We start from the raw sequence: 15,936 nt of genomic DNA on the forward strand, positions 1-15,936 counted from the left end.
TTGATTTTGGTAGAGCCCAGTCAATTTCATTTATGCACCTAAGAGCTCCCAGTCAAAAAAGAAAACTCAAAAACAAAACCCAAGAAAAAGATAGCATCCATAAGTTTTCTGTTCTATCATAAGCTACAGCAACATGACAGTTCTGCCATAAGAGCATCTGTTCCTGCAAGGCATATTCCCCAGCACCTTGCAGGGCTGAGTGACAAAAGCCCATGTGCATCTTGAGATTTGTTGCCTCATGCAACCAGAAATTCTTAACTACAAATCAGAAGGTTTTGAGTTTTATAATGGAAGGTAAGAGGGTGGCACTAAGTTTTCTGGGCATCCAGAGACTGATAACTATTCTTATGATTTTATACACATTCAGTGGCCCCCACGTGACTGAACCTTCATTCAGCTCACCTGTGGCTGTTTGTATGCCTCATGTCTCTGGCCTTTTTACATCACTCACACTGTCAGTCCCAGCACATGGGAGCAGACTACCCTGCTTGGCCAAACTGTGCTTTGTTCTATGACTGCTTTGTAAGAACATAAGTAGCTAGGTATCTAAAAATTTTGCAGCAATTATCTGGTAATAATAGGTCTACATATCTTTACTATGTCATTACGTTGTACCTACCAATCTGTATATGTCATTATTTCTCCTACCTGCTTACATTCTTTCACCTTTCTCTTCATGGACTTGGCACAAAAGTTTGAATAAGTTGCCCAAACCATAGGTAGCTGCCCAGACAACAAATGTCCTCTGCCTATTTTCTCCAGTAAGAAAACACTGAATCACGTGTTTGGTATAGAGTATTCCCATGCAATAAGTATGGATCATGTTTAAGTTACAAAGTCTACATGAAATATTTTAAAATATTTTGGGGGAAAAAAAAAGAACTTACATTGTTGCCTCATGTAGATTGGACATAGACAGGGCTGTTTGCCTGAAAACCTTCTTTTCATCCAGAGGTGAAACGTATGCAGGCTCACTTTCCTCCTGAGAGTAACACAGGTGCTCATCAACAGGAAGGCAAGATATTGGACCAAATGACAACTCATGGCTGCTTTGAGAATGGTCTTCATCTGAGTCTTCCTCCTCCTGCTTGTAAAATGTAAAGCATTTAAAAATTAGTTGTTTACATTACAATACTAACAGTGAATAGGATGACAATGTAAAGGATTAGGATCTAACTTCCTGGATGTATTCATTGAAACAGATTACACGTATTGAAGGCTTCACCCAGGTCTGTCCAAGACTGTTCATAAGAGCTCTCCCAGGGCCCCCTGAGTTACTGCGTATTGTCCACTGAGGCTAAAAACCACAGAAGTTTGCCCTGTTTCTGACTATCTCCAGCCAGCAATTTATTTCTGTTTACTCAAAAGCCTGCTGGAACTTGTACTCCTCTTATGTACCATCCACCGTTTGTATTATGCCCAGGAATTCTGCCTGTAACAAGAGCTGGAGGTAGAGATTCCACAGTTTCATAGCTATAAACGTTAACTACCAAAATAGAGTGATGTTCACTGCCTTCTTCATGTTCCCTCATCCTCAGAAGCTGAGCTTTTGAAACTAAAGCTTAAACATAAAAACTCCATGGAGCAAAGCTCCTAAGAAGTAGCACAAGGGAACTTCAGTTAAGTTTCTAAATAAAATGTCCATAGGTACACAGGTCTACACTGGGATTTTTCAAACAAATCCAAAGCTCCACTGTCATCTAACAAGATAATAGTTAACATAATTTTAACATCAGCCCCTCCCCAGTTACTATTAGATTAGCATTTTTTGTGGGCATGCTAGTTAACTTCCAAATAGCCAGATTCCATTACCTCTATTGCAGTGAGACCAGCACTGTTATGTTACATTGATATTAAAGTACTACAAATTATGTGCTACATGATTGCTAAAAGCAAAATATAGAACACAGATATAGTGACTCCATAGTGCTTCATGGACGTAGGTAGGTTTCTTTCTGTGTTGCATATGTTAGCCTTAATGAAAACTAACACCACCCTTGACCTCTTACCCAGCCACTTGAAGTGATTGCCTCAGAAACCACTGCCACACATTGCTATCTCTGGCATGCTTAGACATTGAATTTTGCGGAGCACTTGCTCTGTGTGAAGCACTCTGCTTTAACCAATGAGCAGAGCCTTCAAATATCAGTAGATCTATTGCTGCCAAACTCACATACAGGTACAAACCAAACACAGCAGTTAGCATGTTTTATTGACAATAGACATGAATTCTTTCCAACTTACAATTGTTGTGATCAAAGATGGAGTTACAAGAAGTTTCTTGATAATTCTGTATCTGTCGTAAAGAGGTTTCATGAGATTCTTTTCTTGCTTAGTTACCTGTAGAGAAATCATAACAAAATATACCCCTCCAAAATAAAAAAATACAGAAATTTTGCTCCTGTAAAGCTGAGAAAGGTCTTAGAAGAATGTGACCTGATCTGTATTTTGCTTTCATAGATATTTCATGGGAACTGTAATTTAATCCATAAAATCTCTAAAAAGGAAAATGATAATCTGTTTTCTAATGGAAATACCCAATGTGGATTCCTCACTTCCTTGAGCCACGTGGCCTAGGCAGAGGGTAAACTATTCTCTATCTCTTTCTGAAGATGCTAATAGAGTCATAAGGGTTAAGATATGCTTCTACTCTGCCATTGGTATCTCCATTATCTCTAATAATGGCAGCAGGCTAGCTACAGCAATGTGACAATCTGCCTAGGACAATATACTCAGGAGCCCAGCGGGACAGCTGCGAGTGCAGCTTTACAGCCTCAACGAGTGAGCTGGCTCCATGCAGAATTGCTGTGTGCATCCCTTGCTGGAACTGCCTTCCACAATAAGAATTAACTGTCTATTCATTTTGTTTGGACTTTTATGAGCACTAGGAGCATGGATTTGGAGGAGAATATTGTTTTAGAGGAGGTATTAAGAGACTTATCTAGCTACAAATGTTTGTAAGTGTAAAAATAGACGTTATGGAAACTAGCTGTGCAGTAGACCAAGTTACTGTGTTTAGGAAAAAAAAGCAAATCCCACAAGAAGGAAGAAAGAAACAAACAGAAAACCAGCATGTTCTCCAGTGAGTAAATGCCAAAACAGTCATTTGCAAACTAATCCACTATCAGTCCCTGGTCCTCAACTCACACACCTGTCAGCACACATGGGGTACAATTTCACTGTCTTTTGACACTGCAGTGCTGCACTGAAGCCCAGCTACACCTGCTCAGATGAGTGAACAGCAGGTCTGAAGAGACAGACTGGCTGACAGTATGGACAATAGTTCAGAGCTGTGCAAAAACAAATACCTGATCAGCAGGAGCAAGGGTGACAGCAGACAAATGCAGGTTGGTGACACTGCATATTTCTGGCTGAGTGAGTAGTTAGGGACTATTCCTAGAGCCATGTTTCACCAGGGAATGTCAGGGCTTGCTTAGGCAGCAAGTCCATTTCTTTTCCTGTCTTCATGTTCCATTTGATTGCAACACACAAGAGCTCCAGGAAATGCCAAACAAGCCAGAATAGATAATTCTTTGTTTAAAACCTTATGAGTGCCCTTTCCATCTGACTTTGCTTAGGTAAGTCTGGATAAAGATGGTGTTCACCCACACTACACATCAACAGGACAAGCATCATCACCAGTAATCTTCACTGTTTCCAGGCTGCTGTAGCCAGAATACCCAGAACATGCAGTAGCTTTATAATTTTTTCTGCTGGGTTCTCTTTTTGTACTCCCAAAGAAAGTTTCTACAATAACTGTGACATTATCTAGGACTTTTGCTGTTTGTTTGCTTTAAAAAACAGAAACTGCAGCAAAACACCAACATTTTTGCATAATTGGCTAAATTTCTGATTATTGTCATGGAATTCCAGTACACTCCATTCAAATTAACTGCTTGATAATGCTATGATGTGATATTTGTTAAATGACAAGGCATGTCATGGGTTCCTAAGTCAAACATCTTAAGTAGGGAATGCTGAGTTGTCATGGTTTAAGTCTAGCTGATAACTCAGAATCATGCAGCTGCTTGCTCGCTCCCCACCTTCCCGCCCCAGCTCCCAGAGAGATGGGAAGGAGAATCGAAAGGGTGTAACTCTCACAGGTTAAGAACATTCCAGTATCTAACCTATAACACAAATCACTGCTGCTACCACCAATAATAATAATGTCAAGGAAAATAACAAGGGGAGAGAAAACAATTGCCCACCACCAGCCCACCGATACCCAGCCTGACCCGAGCAGTGATCTAGCCCTTCTGGGTAACTGCCCCCAGTGTATATACTGGGCATGACGTGCTGTGGTATGGAATACCCCTTTGACTAGTCTGGGTCAGGTGTCCTGTCTCTGCATCCTCCCATCTTCCCATCGCCCTCCTCACTGGCAGAGCATGAGAAACTGAAAAGTCCTTGGTCAGAGGAAACATTACTTAGCAACAAATAAAACATCAGTCTGTTATCAGCATTGTCCTCAGGCTAAAATTGAAAACACAGCACTGCACCAGCTACTAAGAAGGAGAAAAATAACTGTTACAGCTGAGCCCAGGACATGAGACCTCAGCAGTCAATATTCCAGTATTGTGAAAATCCATTTTCTGCACTGGGAAACCTCTTTGGTAGTAGAGAGGCATTTGTTTTGTGAACTAATGTCACTGGAGTTCCACTACCTGTGCAGTCATTGATTTGCCTTTTCCAAGTCATCACCCCCTGGCTTTTACAACCTGTGCAAGTTTCCCTCCCAGGTATCCCTTGGGCCCCTCCAGCTCTGAACTGTGCACAAGGCCTGTGCTGGCCACTGAGTGTGGGTCTCGCTGGCCTCACTCTCCGGCTGTGCTTGGTGCCCAGGATGCATGCAGACCCCTTCCCTCAGGAAAATACACTCATATAGACACAAAGGTTAAAATTTGCTTCTCTAAGACACATAATTATTTAAATATGCAACGTTGTGTGGAGCATCTCCAGATTGCTCGTTCATTTTCAACAGCAAAAAACAGAGATGTAAAAATCTTGTCAAACTTCAGTTTCCTTGCTTAAAATTCTTGCCTGATCTTTGAGTGGCCTCAAGTCAGAGCTGTTTGGTAGACCTGAGTTTCCCTCATGACAGCTTAGTATCACTGATCGCCTCTTTCCTTATGCAGTTAGCATCATCTTGCTTAGCTGGTTATTCACCTCCTTCCACCTTGAGAAGAAACAGCCTCTCTGAACCCCACGCTGCAAAGTCTGTCCCATTATTTTCTTTTCTTTGAATCTTCAAATCTCTTTGACCTCTACATGGCACTAATAACTCAATTTAGGAAATACAATTTCTTCATCCATTTCCTAAGTATTCTCTCTCTCCCTCAGCTCCCATTCCAAGCCCAAAGAAGATGGACAAAAATTATTTTATCCAGGATGCAGAGAGATCAGGCACAGATCACAATAATAACAGCTGGCATATTTTGGACACTTGCTGATGCCATTCCCCTTTTCCTCTACCACAACAATTACAAGTCAAAAACAGAATCAGTCGTAAGAATACTGAAATCAGAGTTCCTCAGGTGTGAGTAGACAAATTTTCAACTCATCTCACCAATGGTGGCAATGCTTTTTGTATCTACATTCAGCAATGAAGTCTCTTGAAAGGATTTTTATTAACAGTTATAAGTGCTGCTGTGAAATAAAGGAAAACACAGATGACAGGTCCTTTCATTCATGTCTCAGCTGGTGCCCTATAAGCCTTTTACCGCTGCTATGCATTCTAACCTTTCATACAACTCAGCAGAGTTATCGTATGCATGAGCAAAATCTGTTGTGGATATATAATCATCCACATTTATCACAAAAACCTGCAACTTTGAATCATGAAGAGAGATACAGGGTCACTAGAAACTTTCCTTTTTAATTTATTTTTTTTAATACAAACCGAATTCATCAGTATCCGGCAATAACATTTATACCTGAAGATTAGTTTGAAATAATTAAAATTATGTTAATTGTGTAAAATTCATTTAAATATATTTAATATATGAGTCAAAAAAGTGTTAGAGAAGTTAGATCATTTTTAATTTACCTATCTTTCCATGGTGTACTTACAGGTTGTCCATGAATAGTCTCAAAATAAAGTAGACATTTCTGAAGACTTATTTTTTCCAAAGCCATTTGTTTTTTTGTCATATCCTATTTAAAAAAGTTATTTATAAGATTATGAGTCAGGATTTCATGACAAGGGTACAGGTACATATCTGCTCAGTAATCTTTTCTCCCCAGATAAACATTAATAATGAATTTTGCTTCCGTCTACACTGAGGTTGTGGGGACTTGGCATTAACTTAGCAAGAACAGAGTCCAAATTTACATGACTGATGTTTCAAGTTAATCAAAGTACATGTTACCCTTTGAAAGTCTAATGCAAAGCTGATGAGAGCTGTGGAGATACTTTGCTGATTAAAGTAGGCTTTAGGCTACGCCTTTGCCAGCAGAAAACACACTGTATTTACTTTGTCTGGCCAAAGTGGGCTCCTTGAGGTCTGAACTTGTACTCTTTCTCCTGAAGAAAGAGGCATGAATAAAGATCTACTGAAAGGCTGGAACCTTATTTTTGTTAACTGTCATTATACAAAGATGTATATCTTTGTATATCAAATACTTGATTGCCTTGATTTCTTTCAAAGTCACTTTTCTATGAAAGCAATTTAACAAGCTTAAAGTCAGGAAGCAGTATTAGGTTATTGATAGAACACTTCATCCTGAGCTGGAAAGTTTCCAAGGGTACAAACTATGGTCTCAGTCAATAAGGCAAGAAGCTTTGTGTGTCACTGGATCAGAGCCTGCACCTGAAAACTGTTTCTGGGAATACTGGTTGACAGAAAATCTAAACAAGCCGAGGTTTTTTATTCAATATTGTAGCCAAATTGCATGCACAATCATCAATTGCGTTTTGGAACGGCTGGCTCACAAAAGACCACTGCAGCACGTGAGTACAAGGTTGCACAGATTTCAGTGCAGTACTTTCCTAGAACACTTTGCAGTGTTTAGGTAACATTTATGTATAATCACTGTAACATAAAACTAAACTCATCCATCTTAGGGAGAAATCAATTAATGAGATCTGTATGTTGGTAACTTGTACTTGCCAGGTCAGTTCACAAATCGTAGATAGCATTCCCTGTTATATATTAAATATGATTTAGTTGTAACAAATGAGAACAACCACCATTCTAGACAAAATCATAGAAACTTGTGAAAACAGAGAGGACATAACTCAACCTTTTAATTTTTCATTGAGAGAGAGATTTACATTGACTTGTAAGGGATGAAGAACAGAAAGCTTCAGCTACACAAACACATGACATTTACAGAGTGGAATGATAGATTCACAATGAAATCCATAAATATCCAACCATCATGATACGTGAATAACCCATAAATGCTGAGCCTACTAGAAAAAGGTGCTATCTCTAAAATGAAATGGAAGAATAATCTGATCAGCCAGCAGGAAATTGCAGCTGAAGTGCACACATCTGTAGAACTGCTATGGGGAAGCTGAAGAAAGTGCAGCCCTTTAATAACATTGGGAATGAAAGCAGGCTTTCTTTCTGTTGCCTCACAGTTTTTGCTCTGCTGAAGACCTAACACTGCAGTTGATTCCTGTTGATTTCTGTTCAAAAGTAACAATATGATACACTGGTACCAGAAAAAAGAATGTTGATTTTTCATCAATGTGGTTTGTCAGTTGGTGATTTATTAGTACATGTACAGGTGTCTGCTGCAGGGAGCACACAATTTAACTGGTATTTCTCTCCTCTCTCCATTTCTCCCTATTCCCAAAAAGATCTGCTCCTGGCACTTGCATGTTTTCTTCTGGGTTGGAACAGCAAGAAGCACGTGAAACTAACGTCCTTTTCCACAGTCTCTGCCAGGCATGACAGATCTGTATAAATGAGGGCCAAGTGTTTGGAGGTTTGGAGGAGAGCTCATCCACCACAATGAAGTAGTGTGAAGTGGCACTGGGGCTGGGAGGCAACACAGTGTCTTTAGGCAGAAAGTTGATGAATAGGTCTTTGTATTGACAACTTGCAGAAGTGTTTTAAGAATTAGCCTCTACTTTTTAAGAACAGACCAAGTGCAGAAGAAGGAAGGCTTTTCTGATAGCGAAGGAGTGCCTTGCTATTGACTTCAGCAGGAGCAATACCTTTTTAGCTTTTTGCCAAAATGCAAAACCAGTGCAGAACCACTAATCACACTTTGCCTTGAAGGTGTGTATGAGTTAATCACTACAAAACTCTGTCATTCATGTGAGGAGAACTGCTAACTAGAATGCAAGAGCATTATGAAGTAGATGATTTGTTTATTTATAATTAATACAAGGTTAATTCTTCCAAAACCTGTTAAGCCTGGAGCAGCTGCATGGTTAGGAGGAAACAGGATGATCAGTAGTATTGATTTTATGCATGAGAAATAGTCTCAAGAGGGTTTAACATCTGGGCCTATTTCATTAGCTCTTTTTATTAGCAATCTCAAGACAGTTTATATTCAGCTAAGTTTGAAAGGGATGATAATTTCAAAATCAGAGAAGGCAGCAGACAGAATCACAAACTACAGAATTATCTGAGACATTTTAGGTTGTAGGCTGCATACAACAGCACAAACTTCAATGCTAATTAAATAAAAACACTGCTTCATAGCCAAGGAGAAGATGAACTGAAGCAGATCAATAATGAGAGGACAGATACATAAAGGCAGCCAGACTGAGAACAGCCTTGGGGGACAGACTACAAATACTCAAACTAAACATAAGGCAGAAGTTATTTGCTGCGTATAAAGAAAAAAGGTACTGACACATGCAGATAAAGTCCAGGTTGTAGTTTGGTTTTCAAAACTCAGGACAAGGGCACACAAAATATTGTTTGAAGTTGTCTTCCTCACTAGATAGGTCCCTGACTGATTATGCCTTTTAAACTCACTGCTATTTTCCCAGGCAGAAAACACAAACTCTGGGGACAGGCAGTAGATAGTGGGGACTGGTCCTGGCTGAAGCTTCTCTCTCTCAGAGGCAGCATTTTGTTTCCATGCAGGCATAAGGTCTGGGTTCCCCAGGCCTGCTATGTCTGCCACATCATTGTGTGGTAGCCGCTTCTAACACAAAAGCAGTAAGAAAAATGTTAAGGGAAGGCAACAAGTGACATGACACATCATAGAACAATGCCCATTTCCTTCAGCTTGAAGATCAAGCCAAGTCTGACTGTAGCCCCACTGTGAAAGGCCATGTTTGCTGGTGAACCACAGTGGAGCACCACAGGGCTGCTGCTCCTCCTTGGTGTGACAGAGGCACCAATTACATCCCCAGCCGTTAAACATTCAGATTGGCTTAAAAATCAGGAGCTGGGGTTTGGATTTAGAGTTTGGGGATTTGGGGGGGTCTATTTAATAGTATAATTCAAATTACGTAAATTTGCCTTTCGGCTCCTGAACAGGATCCTATGGTTTTTTTTTCCTGAAGCCTTGTACCTAAAAATGCAGTGAGCTGTTAAGATAAATTGCCAGCTCCCAGCACAAGGAACTAGTGACACAAACAGTGACAGGTGCCTATCCCTTTTTGGGTTACTGAATCACTCATAGGCTAACCCCAATTTTCTCTACATCTTCTCATTCAATAAATTTACTCAGAGGCTTTTTTGTGAGAGGGGTGTTTTGTCCTGAAAACCACATTTTGCTATTTCATATTCAGATCTTGTGGTTTGTCCTTTTTAGACATAGTGGCTGGTTCGGGATTTTTACTCTGCCTCCCTCAAGGACACGCATCCTCTTATTTTTGTTTCAGCAATGCCTTAGAGGTTTTCTACAGCTGAACTTTAGGGAAGAACTTGGCAGGCTTTTATGGAAACACTATCCTTGACGAAAATAACTAAATCTTAAATCTTGAAAGAAGAAACATGTAGCTCCTATTAATTTATTATTAATCTAACTCAGAATCTGGTACAGGATTTAAATGTTATATACAGAATAAAATGTTGCACATAATAAGTATCTACAATAACACTAAAGTTGCCTATAGCCGAAATGAAGACTTTGATCTGCTGTAACCTGCCTTGATTCTTGATTCATTTCACCTCCTTAGTGCTATAATCTTCATTCTCCTCTAATTCATAATTAAAAGCCAATTTTTTTTAATGTTATATTTAAAGACCGACTAAAATATATGATTTTGAAGTAGAGTTTTGACTTCATATTATTCATTTTCAAGCCTCTATTCCATAGCAGTTACCTAGAACTATTACCAAATGCCTCTGCTAGCAGACAGTTCTCTCAAAGCAAGCTCTTTCCACAAGAATACAAGAAGAAAATAAATAAGATCTTAACAAATATTTGACAATATTAACTGTGCAAACATTTAATTTGCATTTACAGAATCCTCTGTGAATATTTCAAGCCAGCACTGCCACTGCACAGATTTAGGAGGTCCTCTTCTAGAAAATCAGAAGTGTAATTAACCAAAAAAAAGAGTGGGACAGAGACCCACACTCAACTTATAGGAGACCTTTCCTGGCCAGGATTTCCTCATGGCATCTGTTTTGCTGTCATCTCATCTCACTCCTTGCATAATTAAAATCAAAAAGACAAATTAAAATAGTATAGTACAGTCTGCACTGTTAGGATTTTAGGACTACGTACAGAACAGCTTGGTTTTGTTGTCATCCTTTGTTTTCTTACAAAGGAGTTCTGGTTATGAAACACTTTTTCCAGCTCAGGTTTTCAAAACCAGTAGTTTATAAAAAGAAACTATTAAAAAATCAGTCATGCTCTACATGACCTCAAGATCCTCAGAAGCACAGCATCATTATACACAGTTCTATAGAATAACTAGTTGTTTAAGAGCGAACAATAGAAGAAAACAAACCAAACCAACCAAGCAACCAAACTAACAAAACAAAAACTTATCTGCTGGGTATATTTTACTACTGAAATCCATCCAGGATCAATTCATTGCCTTGCTCAGCTGTATGTCATCAGGAATAGCAGCATCATTTGACAGCAAACATAGCCAAAAAAGTAGCATTCTCATGAACAATATGTTTTGCAGAACAGCTTTTGGCAGACCCTATAACATGACAGGAGTGTCAAGGTACAGCAGGATTTGAAAATATGTACTAATTTCAAAACAAATTGCCCACCCAAGCAAGCATGTTTCATGGAATGTTGCTCCTACATTTAGAACAATAATCGAGAACATGGAAGAGCAGAAGCAGTATCAGATCAGAAGGGCAAAGCAGTCTGAACGGTTGTGTTATCCATGTGATCCTAGTGCAGTGCTATCTATTGACTGGACAGAGGCTTTCCACATTTCTCAGGTGAGAGGGGAACTTCAGGAACGTTTTTAGTCACACAGTTTCTGTGGACTCAAGATAGGGATGCTTTTGCTGACATTATCTTCAATACGCTGGGATACACACTTAACTGCGCACACAACCTGAAGTAGGCAGGTTCCAGCAGTGCCTGGCAAAAAGCTTTATACATTCATCTCTGAGCAAAAAGCACTTAGCACTATATGAAAACCCCTTTTGCACCTCTTTTTCTGTGCAACTCTTGACAGAAAAGTAGACTTCAGAAAACTGCACTAGAGTTCCCATCTTGTTTGAGAGAAAATGCACTGCGGTGACAGAAATCATAGGATGTACATACACCAGCATACCCTGAGACAGCTACACTCTAAATAATATCTGCCTCAGATGATAATGTTCTGAAAGAAACAGCCATAACTTCTTAAATACCTTTATAGTCTCAGGAAGATTGAAGTGCTGTCTTTTCTCCTTTAGTCTTCTCAATACACTGTCCATGGTGTCTTCTACTGAGGGAGCTAGTTCTGTGCTTGTGGCCTCCTGTGTCCCAGCCTCTTTAGAGATCCCAGTGCTTTCACTATGACCATTTCTTTGGGGTACTCTAGAGGTACAGTTTTGCTCTTCTGACATTCTTAGTTTCAGCTCTGAAAGGCAAATTACTTGGTAAGTGAATAGATTAGAAATATTTGCAAAGAAGTTTCCTACAAGAAAAAAGAAAATTCCTATTTCCTGCATGCAATTATGTACTTTTCTTTTTCTTCTCAGTCCATCTTTTACATAAAAGGTGAGGACTGAAGAGGCACAGGGTTAAAAAGTGGGGTCTGGGTAGGAGAATCAATGCAGACTTTCTGTGGGAGTGAGATTAGGAAAAGGGCTTAAAAAGACAAACTGCCCTTGAGAATACCTGTGGGAGGTTTAGGGGGGAAGAAGAAGGGATGTGGAAGTAGAGCTCTCTCTCCCCCTCTTCCCCTCACCAAACCCATTCACTCCCAATTGATTTGATGTTGGGATGAGTAAAAACATGTCCATGCATGCTGTGGGGATTGTTGTCTAAGGATTTAGTCCTTCCTGGACAAGAAGTCCAGGTTCTCTCTGCAGGCACCTGCCATGCTCTCATTCCAGCTGTGCTTGCCTGCTCTCCTGTGCTGCTGCGCAAGTGAGGAGAGTGAAAGCCCTCCCTCACCTGAGCACAGCTGGGGAGCCCAAACTGTGCCACAGAGCCCACCATGCCAGCTGCCAGGCTTCTGGAGCCATGTACTCCAGTCTGCATAACCAATCTCTAGGGCAATTTAAACCATAACCCTCCCTTGCAGAGGCTGCATTGCTATCCCAGCCAGGCTGCTGAGCTGGTCCCTACATGGAGAATCACACACTTTGTTTCAATGACATCCCTCAGCAGAAGAGTACCTGAGCAACCAAGCAGAAGACATAGAGTTTACAGTTTGGCCTAGCTTCCCAGTCAGCAACCTGCCTGGATGCAGTAAAGTGTGTAAGTGTATTAGCCTGATACCAAGCCAAAGACCATGGAGCTCTAGAGACCTGACAGAGCAACAAGGAAATTTAATTAAGGCTGGAATTAGCACACACAAACTCAGGTGCTGTACCTATCAATTGTATGCCTGGCTGGAGAGGGACAGTGGAAAAGGCAGGAGACTGATGGCTCCAAATATGTTAGACTTATTGAAATCTGCACAAATATGTTAGATTTATTTTCAGCTGTGACAGTCTGAGGATACAGGTCAGGTTTGTAGGGGAAAACAATAAACTCATAGAGCTAGGAAGGATGGACAAAGCCTTACAGGCTTGAAGGACCTACAAGCACTTGAGTGTGTTTCAGTTGTACGTGTTTCGTGAACATTGTGAATCTTGCTTCACTTAAAAGAGGGTTAATAAAATCGAGGGTGTTCACAGGATTGAGGCATTTTGGGTGTGAAGATGAGGCTGATCTGTGAAAGATCTAGTAATCATGCAGCATAGTATTTAAGAGAGACTTTTCCAGAAGAAATCTACTGAGAGATGAGTTTCTAATTCTTTATTTACTCCAGTCACACTTTCTATAGCTATATTCTTAACTATATCAAAAACAGAGATGAAAGATAATATTACAATTTAATTAGTAGTTAGGATCCATTTATAATGGAAAAATAGATAAATTATAAATAGCCTTTAAAAAAAGAAATCAATCAGTCTTGTCTACATTCTCCCTGAAGGCAAGCATGTGATACACCCACAGACATTAGTGGGGTGGTACTCAGACAGTCAAGGGCAAAATTTGACCCTGAAGACCAAATCTAATATCAAGGAAAGATCTGGTTTTATGATCAAAAAAGTAAAAACTTCAGAGTTGTATAACCTCAGTCCTAAAGGAACATTTTGCACCTACATTTGAACTATTACAAGGACACTTTCGACTCTGTAGTTCTGTATTTCAGACACACATAAATATATCCAGAATTGCCTTTCGCATGAATATTTATAGTGATGAGGAAGAGGTCACATCTTTTTCCTCTTCCCCTTTTTAGCCTTGTTATGAGGATTGAACTGGCTTACATTTATCCCTGATTTCAGGAATCAAGGCAAATCATACCTTCTAATAAACTTTGTTGTCAGTGAGAGAATTATTGCCATGCATTGTGAAAAATAAGCACAACACAGAGGTTAGAAAATTAACTCTAAAATACTCCAGATATGCTGATTCTTCCAAAAGCTTTGGCAATAAAGTGAAATGACATGCTTTATGTACCTTTGAGCTGCTTACGACCTTTGGCCAAATCATTCATCCATTTCAGAACTTCAGGATTGGAAGTCTTGTCACCATGAGAAGGCTGAAAATAAAGAAAAAAGGGAAGAATAAAACAAAGGAATTGGTGATTATACAAGCAAACAGATAAAAACTTATCCACACATAGTGTGCTAAAAATGTCCATAGTTCCAACTGCAATATATCATAAGTGTCACACAGAGCATTTGGCTTGATCATGATACAAATTTGTCATGACTTGTCTCTCCCCATTGTGACACAGTGCTACATGGGTCTGAGTATTTTGGCTCCCCAAACTTTTAAGTCCCTGACTAATTGGATAAGTAATTTCAGTGACTTCAAAGGACTGATCAAGTACATAATGTTGGTCAAGTTCCTAAGTAACTTCCAGCATGGTAACTCAAGCATTCTTTCCCTTACAAGGATAAGCTCTTACTGCTTTAAGACAGGGATTCTCTTGTGAAACAGCATTTAAAAATGTCACCTGAACTCCTGAATTAATCAAATGAAAAAGTCCCGTGCAACAGAGGATGAACCACAGAAGCTGGTCCTCTTTGCATTTAAAAATTGCCTTCAAATTAAAAACAATTTACACTGGATCTTCAACACTCAGACATTTAAAACAGCAAAACAGTTTTGCAAAATTAAACCTCTGAAATAATTTATTTCTTGTCACACTGTTTAGGTATGAAATCTTACTCCTAAACATATATAACGACCATAAGGCCATTCAATTCACAAATGTATGATTAAGTTTGCAGACATTGATGAGATTACAAGGTAATATATCATTTGCTTAATTTTCATTTAATGTAGTCATAGGGTATCACAAACTTCCATTTCATGCTGTACATATCCTCAACAGGACAGATGTTTTGATACGTTTATACTGCACAATTCACCTTACACAAATTAACTTGATATGAGCAATGATCTTGCATACACTGCATAAAGCATACCATTGACCTCAAACACCTCCCCTCAGCAACATATCCTAATTTTTATTTCTCTAATTTCTGCCAGTAGCATCTATTGAGCTTTGAATGCTTACAGGAGTCTGCCCAAATGAAGGAATTTTCATAGCAGAGCAGCAGTTTACAAGCACATGACTTCTACAAAGTAAATAAGTAGCTTTCCATCTTTTGGATCATTTTGGTTCAAAAGCAGTCAGCTATGCTTCACTGACTCACACCTCTCACATATCTAGAAGATGGGTATTTTGCAACAAAGTATTCAAAGAAAATGTAAATTAGAGTCTCAGAACTACTGCATACCCTGAAAGATAATAAAAACATATTCCCTCATTGATGATTTTCCTATTTCATTTTACCAAAAATACCCTTTCTGTTGTTTTTACTACGTAAGTTTAAGTACACTGAGATTCTTGCCTGCCTCTTGCAGTGTTTCCCTTTATCTTTTCAGTTATTATCTTACCAGGTATTTTCTTTCTTGCTCAAACTTTTCTTCATACTTCCTAATTTTTCTCTTGAGACTCTGAAGATGCTTGGTAAGTTGTGCTACTGTGTGTGGTTCTTTGCAGTCTTCACAGTTACATCTAGAAGAACTTCTTGGCCTGCAAAAGTAGAAAGCACAGTAGCTGGATCAAAGAAGTGGCTATAATGGACCATGCCTTGTTTCAGGCACATTTAATGCTTTCCTAGCACTTCAGAATATGTATTTAAGTTCTTTCACCCAGAGGCAGTTTAGTCTTACAAAGTGAGACTAAAATAATTTCTTTTGCTTGAAGATACCCCTAGAATATAGAAACATAGAATAGTCAGGGTTGGAAAGGACCTTAAGATCATCTAGTTCCAACCCCCCTGCCATGGGCAGGGACACCTCACACTAAACCATATCACCCAA

The 15,936-nt window shown here is 39.4% G+C and overlaps 1 protein-coding gene across 4 annotated transcripts in view; it reads right to left on the reverse strand.

The window, feature by feature from the left end:
- The window catches only part of FAM13C (family with sequence similarity 13 member C), a 55,857-nt gene that overhangs the window by 3,033 nt on the left and 36,888 nt on the right, over positions 1-15,936 (reverse strand). For 2 of the 4 annotated variants that reach the window (XM_031053160.2, XM_031053159.2), the window contains 5 exons: positions 15,508-15,646; positions 14,056-14,137; positions 11,745-11,956; positions 2,245-2,340; positions 888-1,087 (listed from right to left, as the gene is read on the reverse strand). In XM_031053160.2, coding sequence (XP_030909020.2) covers positions 888-1,087; positions 2,245-2,340; positions 11,745-11,956; positions 14,056-14,137; positions 15,508-15,646 — 729 coding nt within the window. Of the gene's footprint in view, positions 1-887; positions 1,088-2,244; positions 2,341-6,069; positions 6,154-11,744; positions 11,957-14,055; positions 14,138-15,507; positions 15,647-15,936 lie in introns of all 4 variants that reach the window. The other 2 variants (XM_031053157.2, XM_031053158.2) reach the window with 2 other exon arrangements.

The sequence above is a fragment of the Melopsittacus undulatus genome, chromosome 4 (assembly GCF_012275295.1).
Source record: "Melopsittacus undulatus isolate bMelUnd1 chromosome 4, bMelUnd1.mat.Z, whole genome shotgun sequence".
In the NCBI taxonomy this organism is placed as follows: domain Eukaryota; kingdom Metazoa; phylum Chordata; class Aves; order Psittaciformes; family Psittaculidae; genus Melopsittacus; species Melopsittacus undulatus.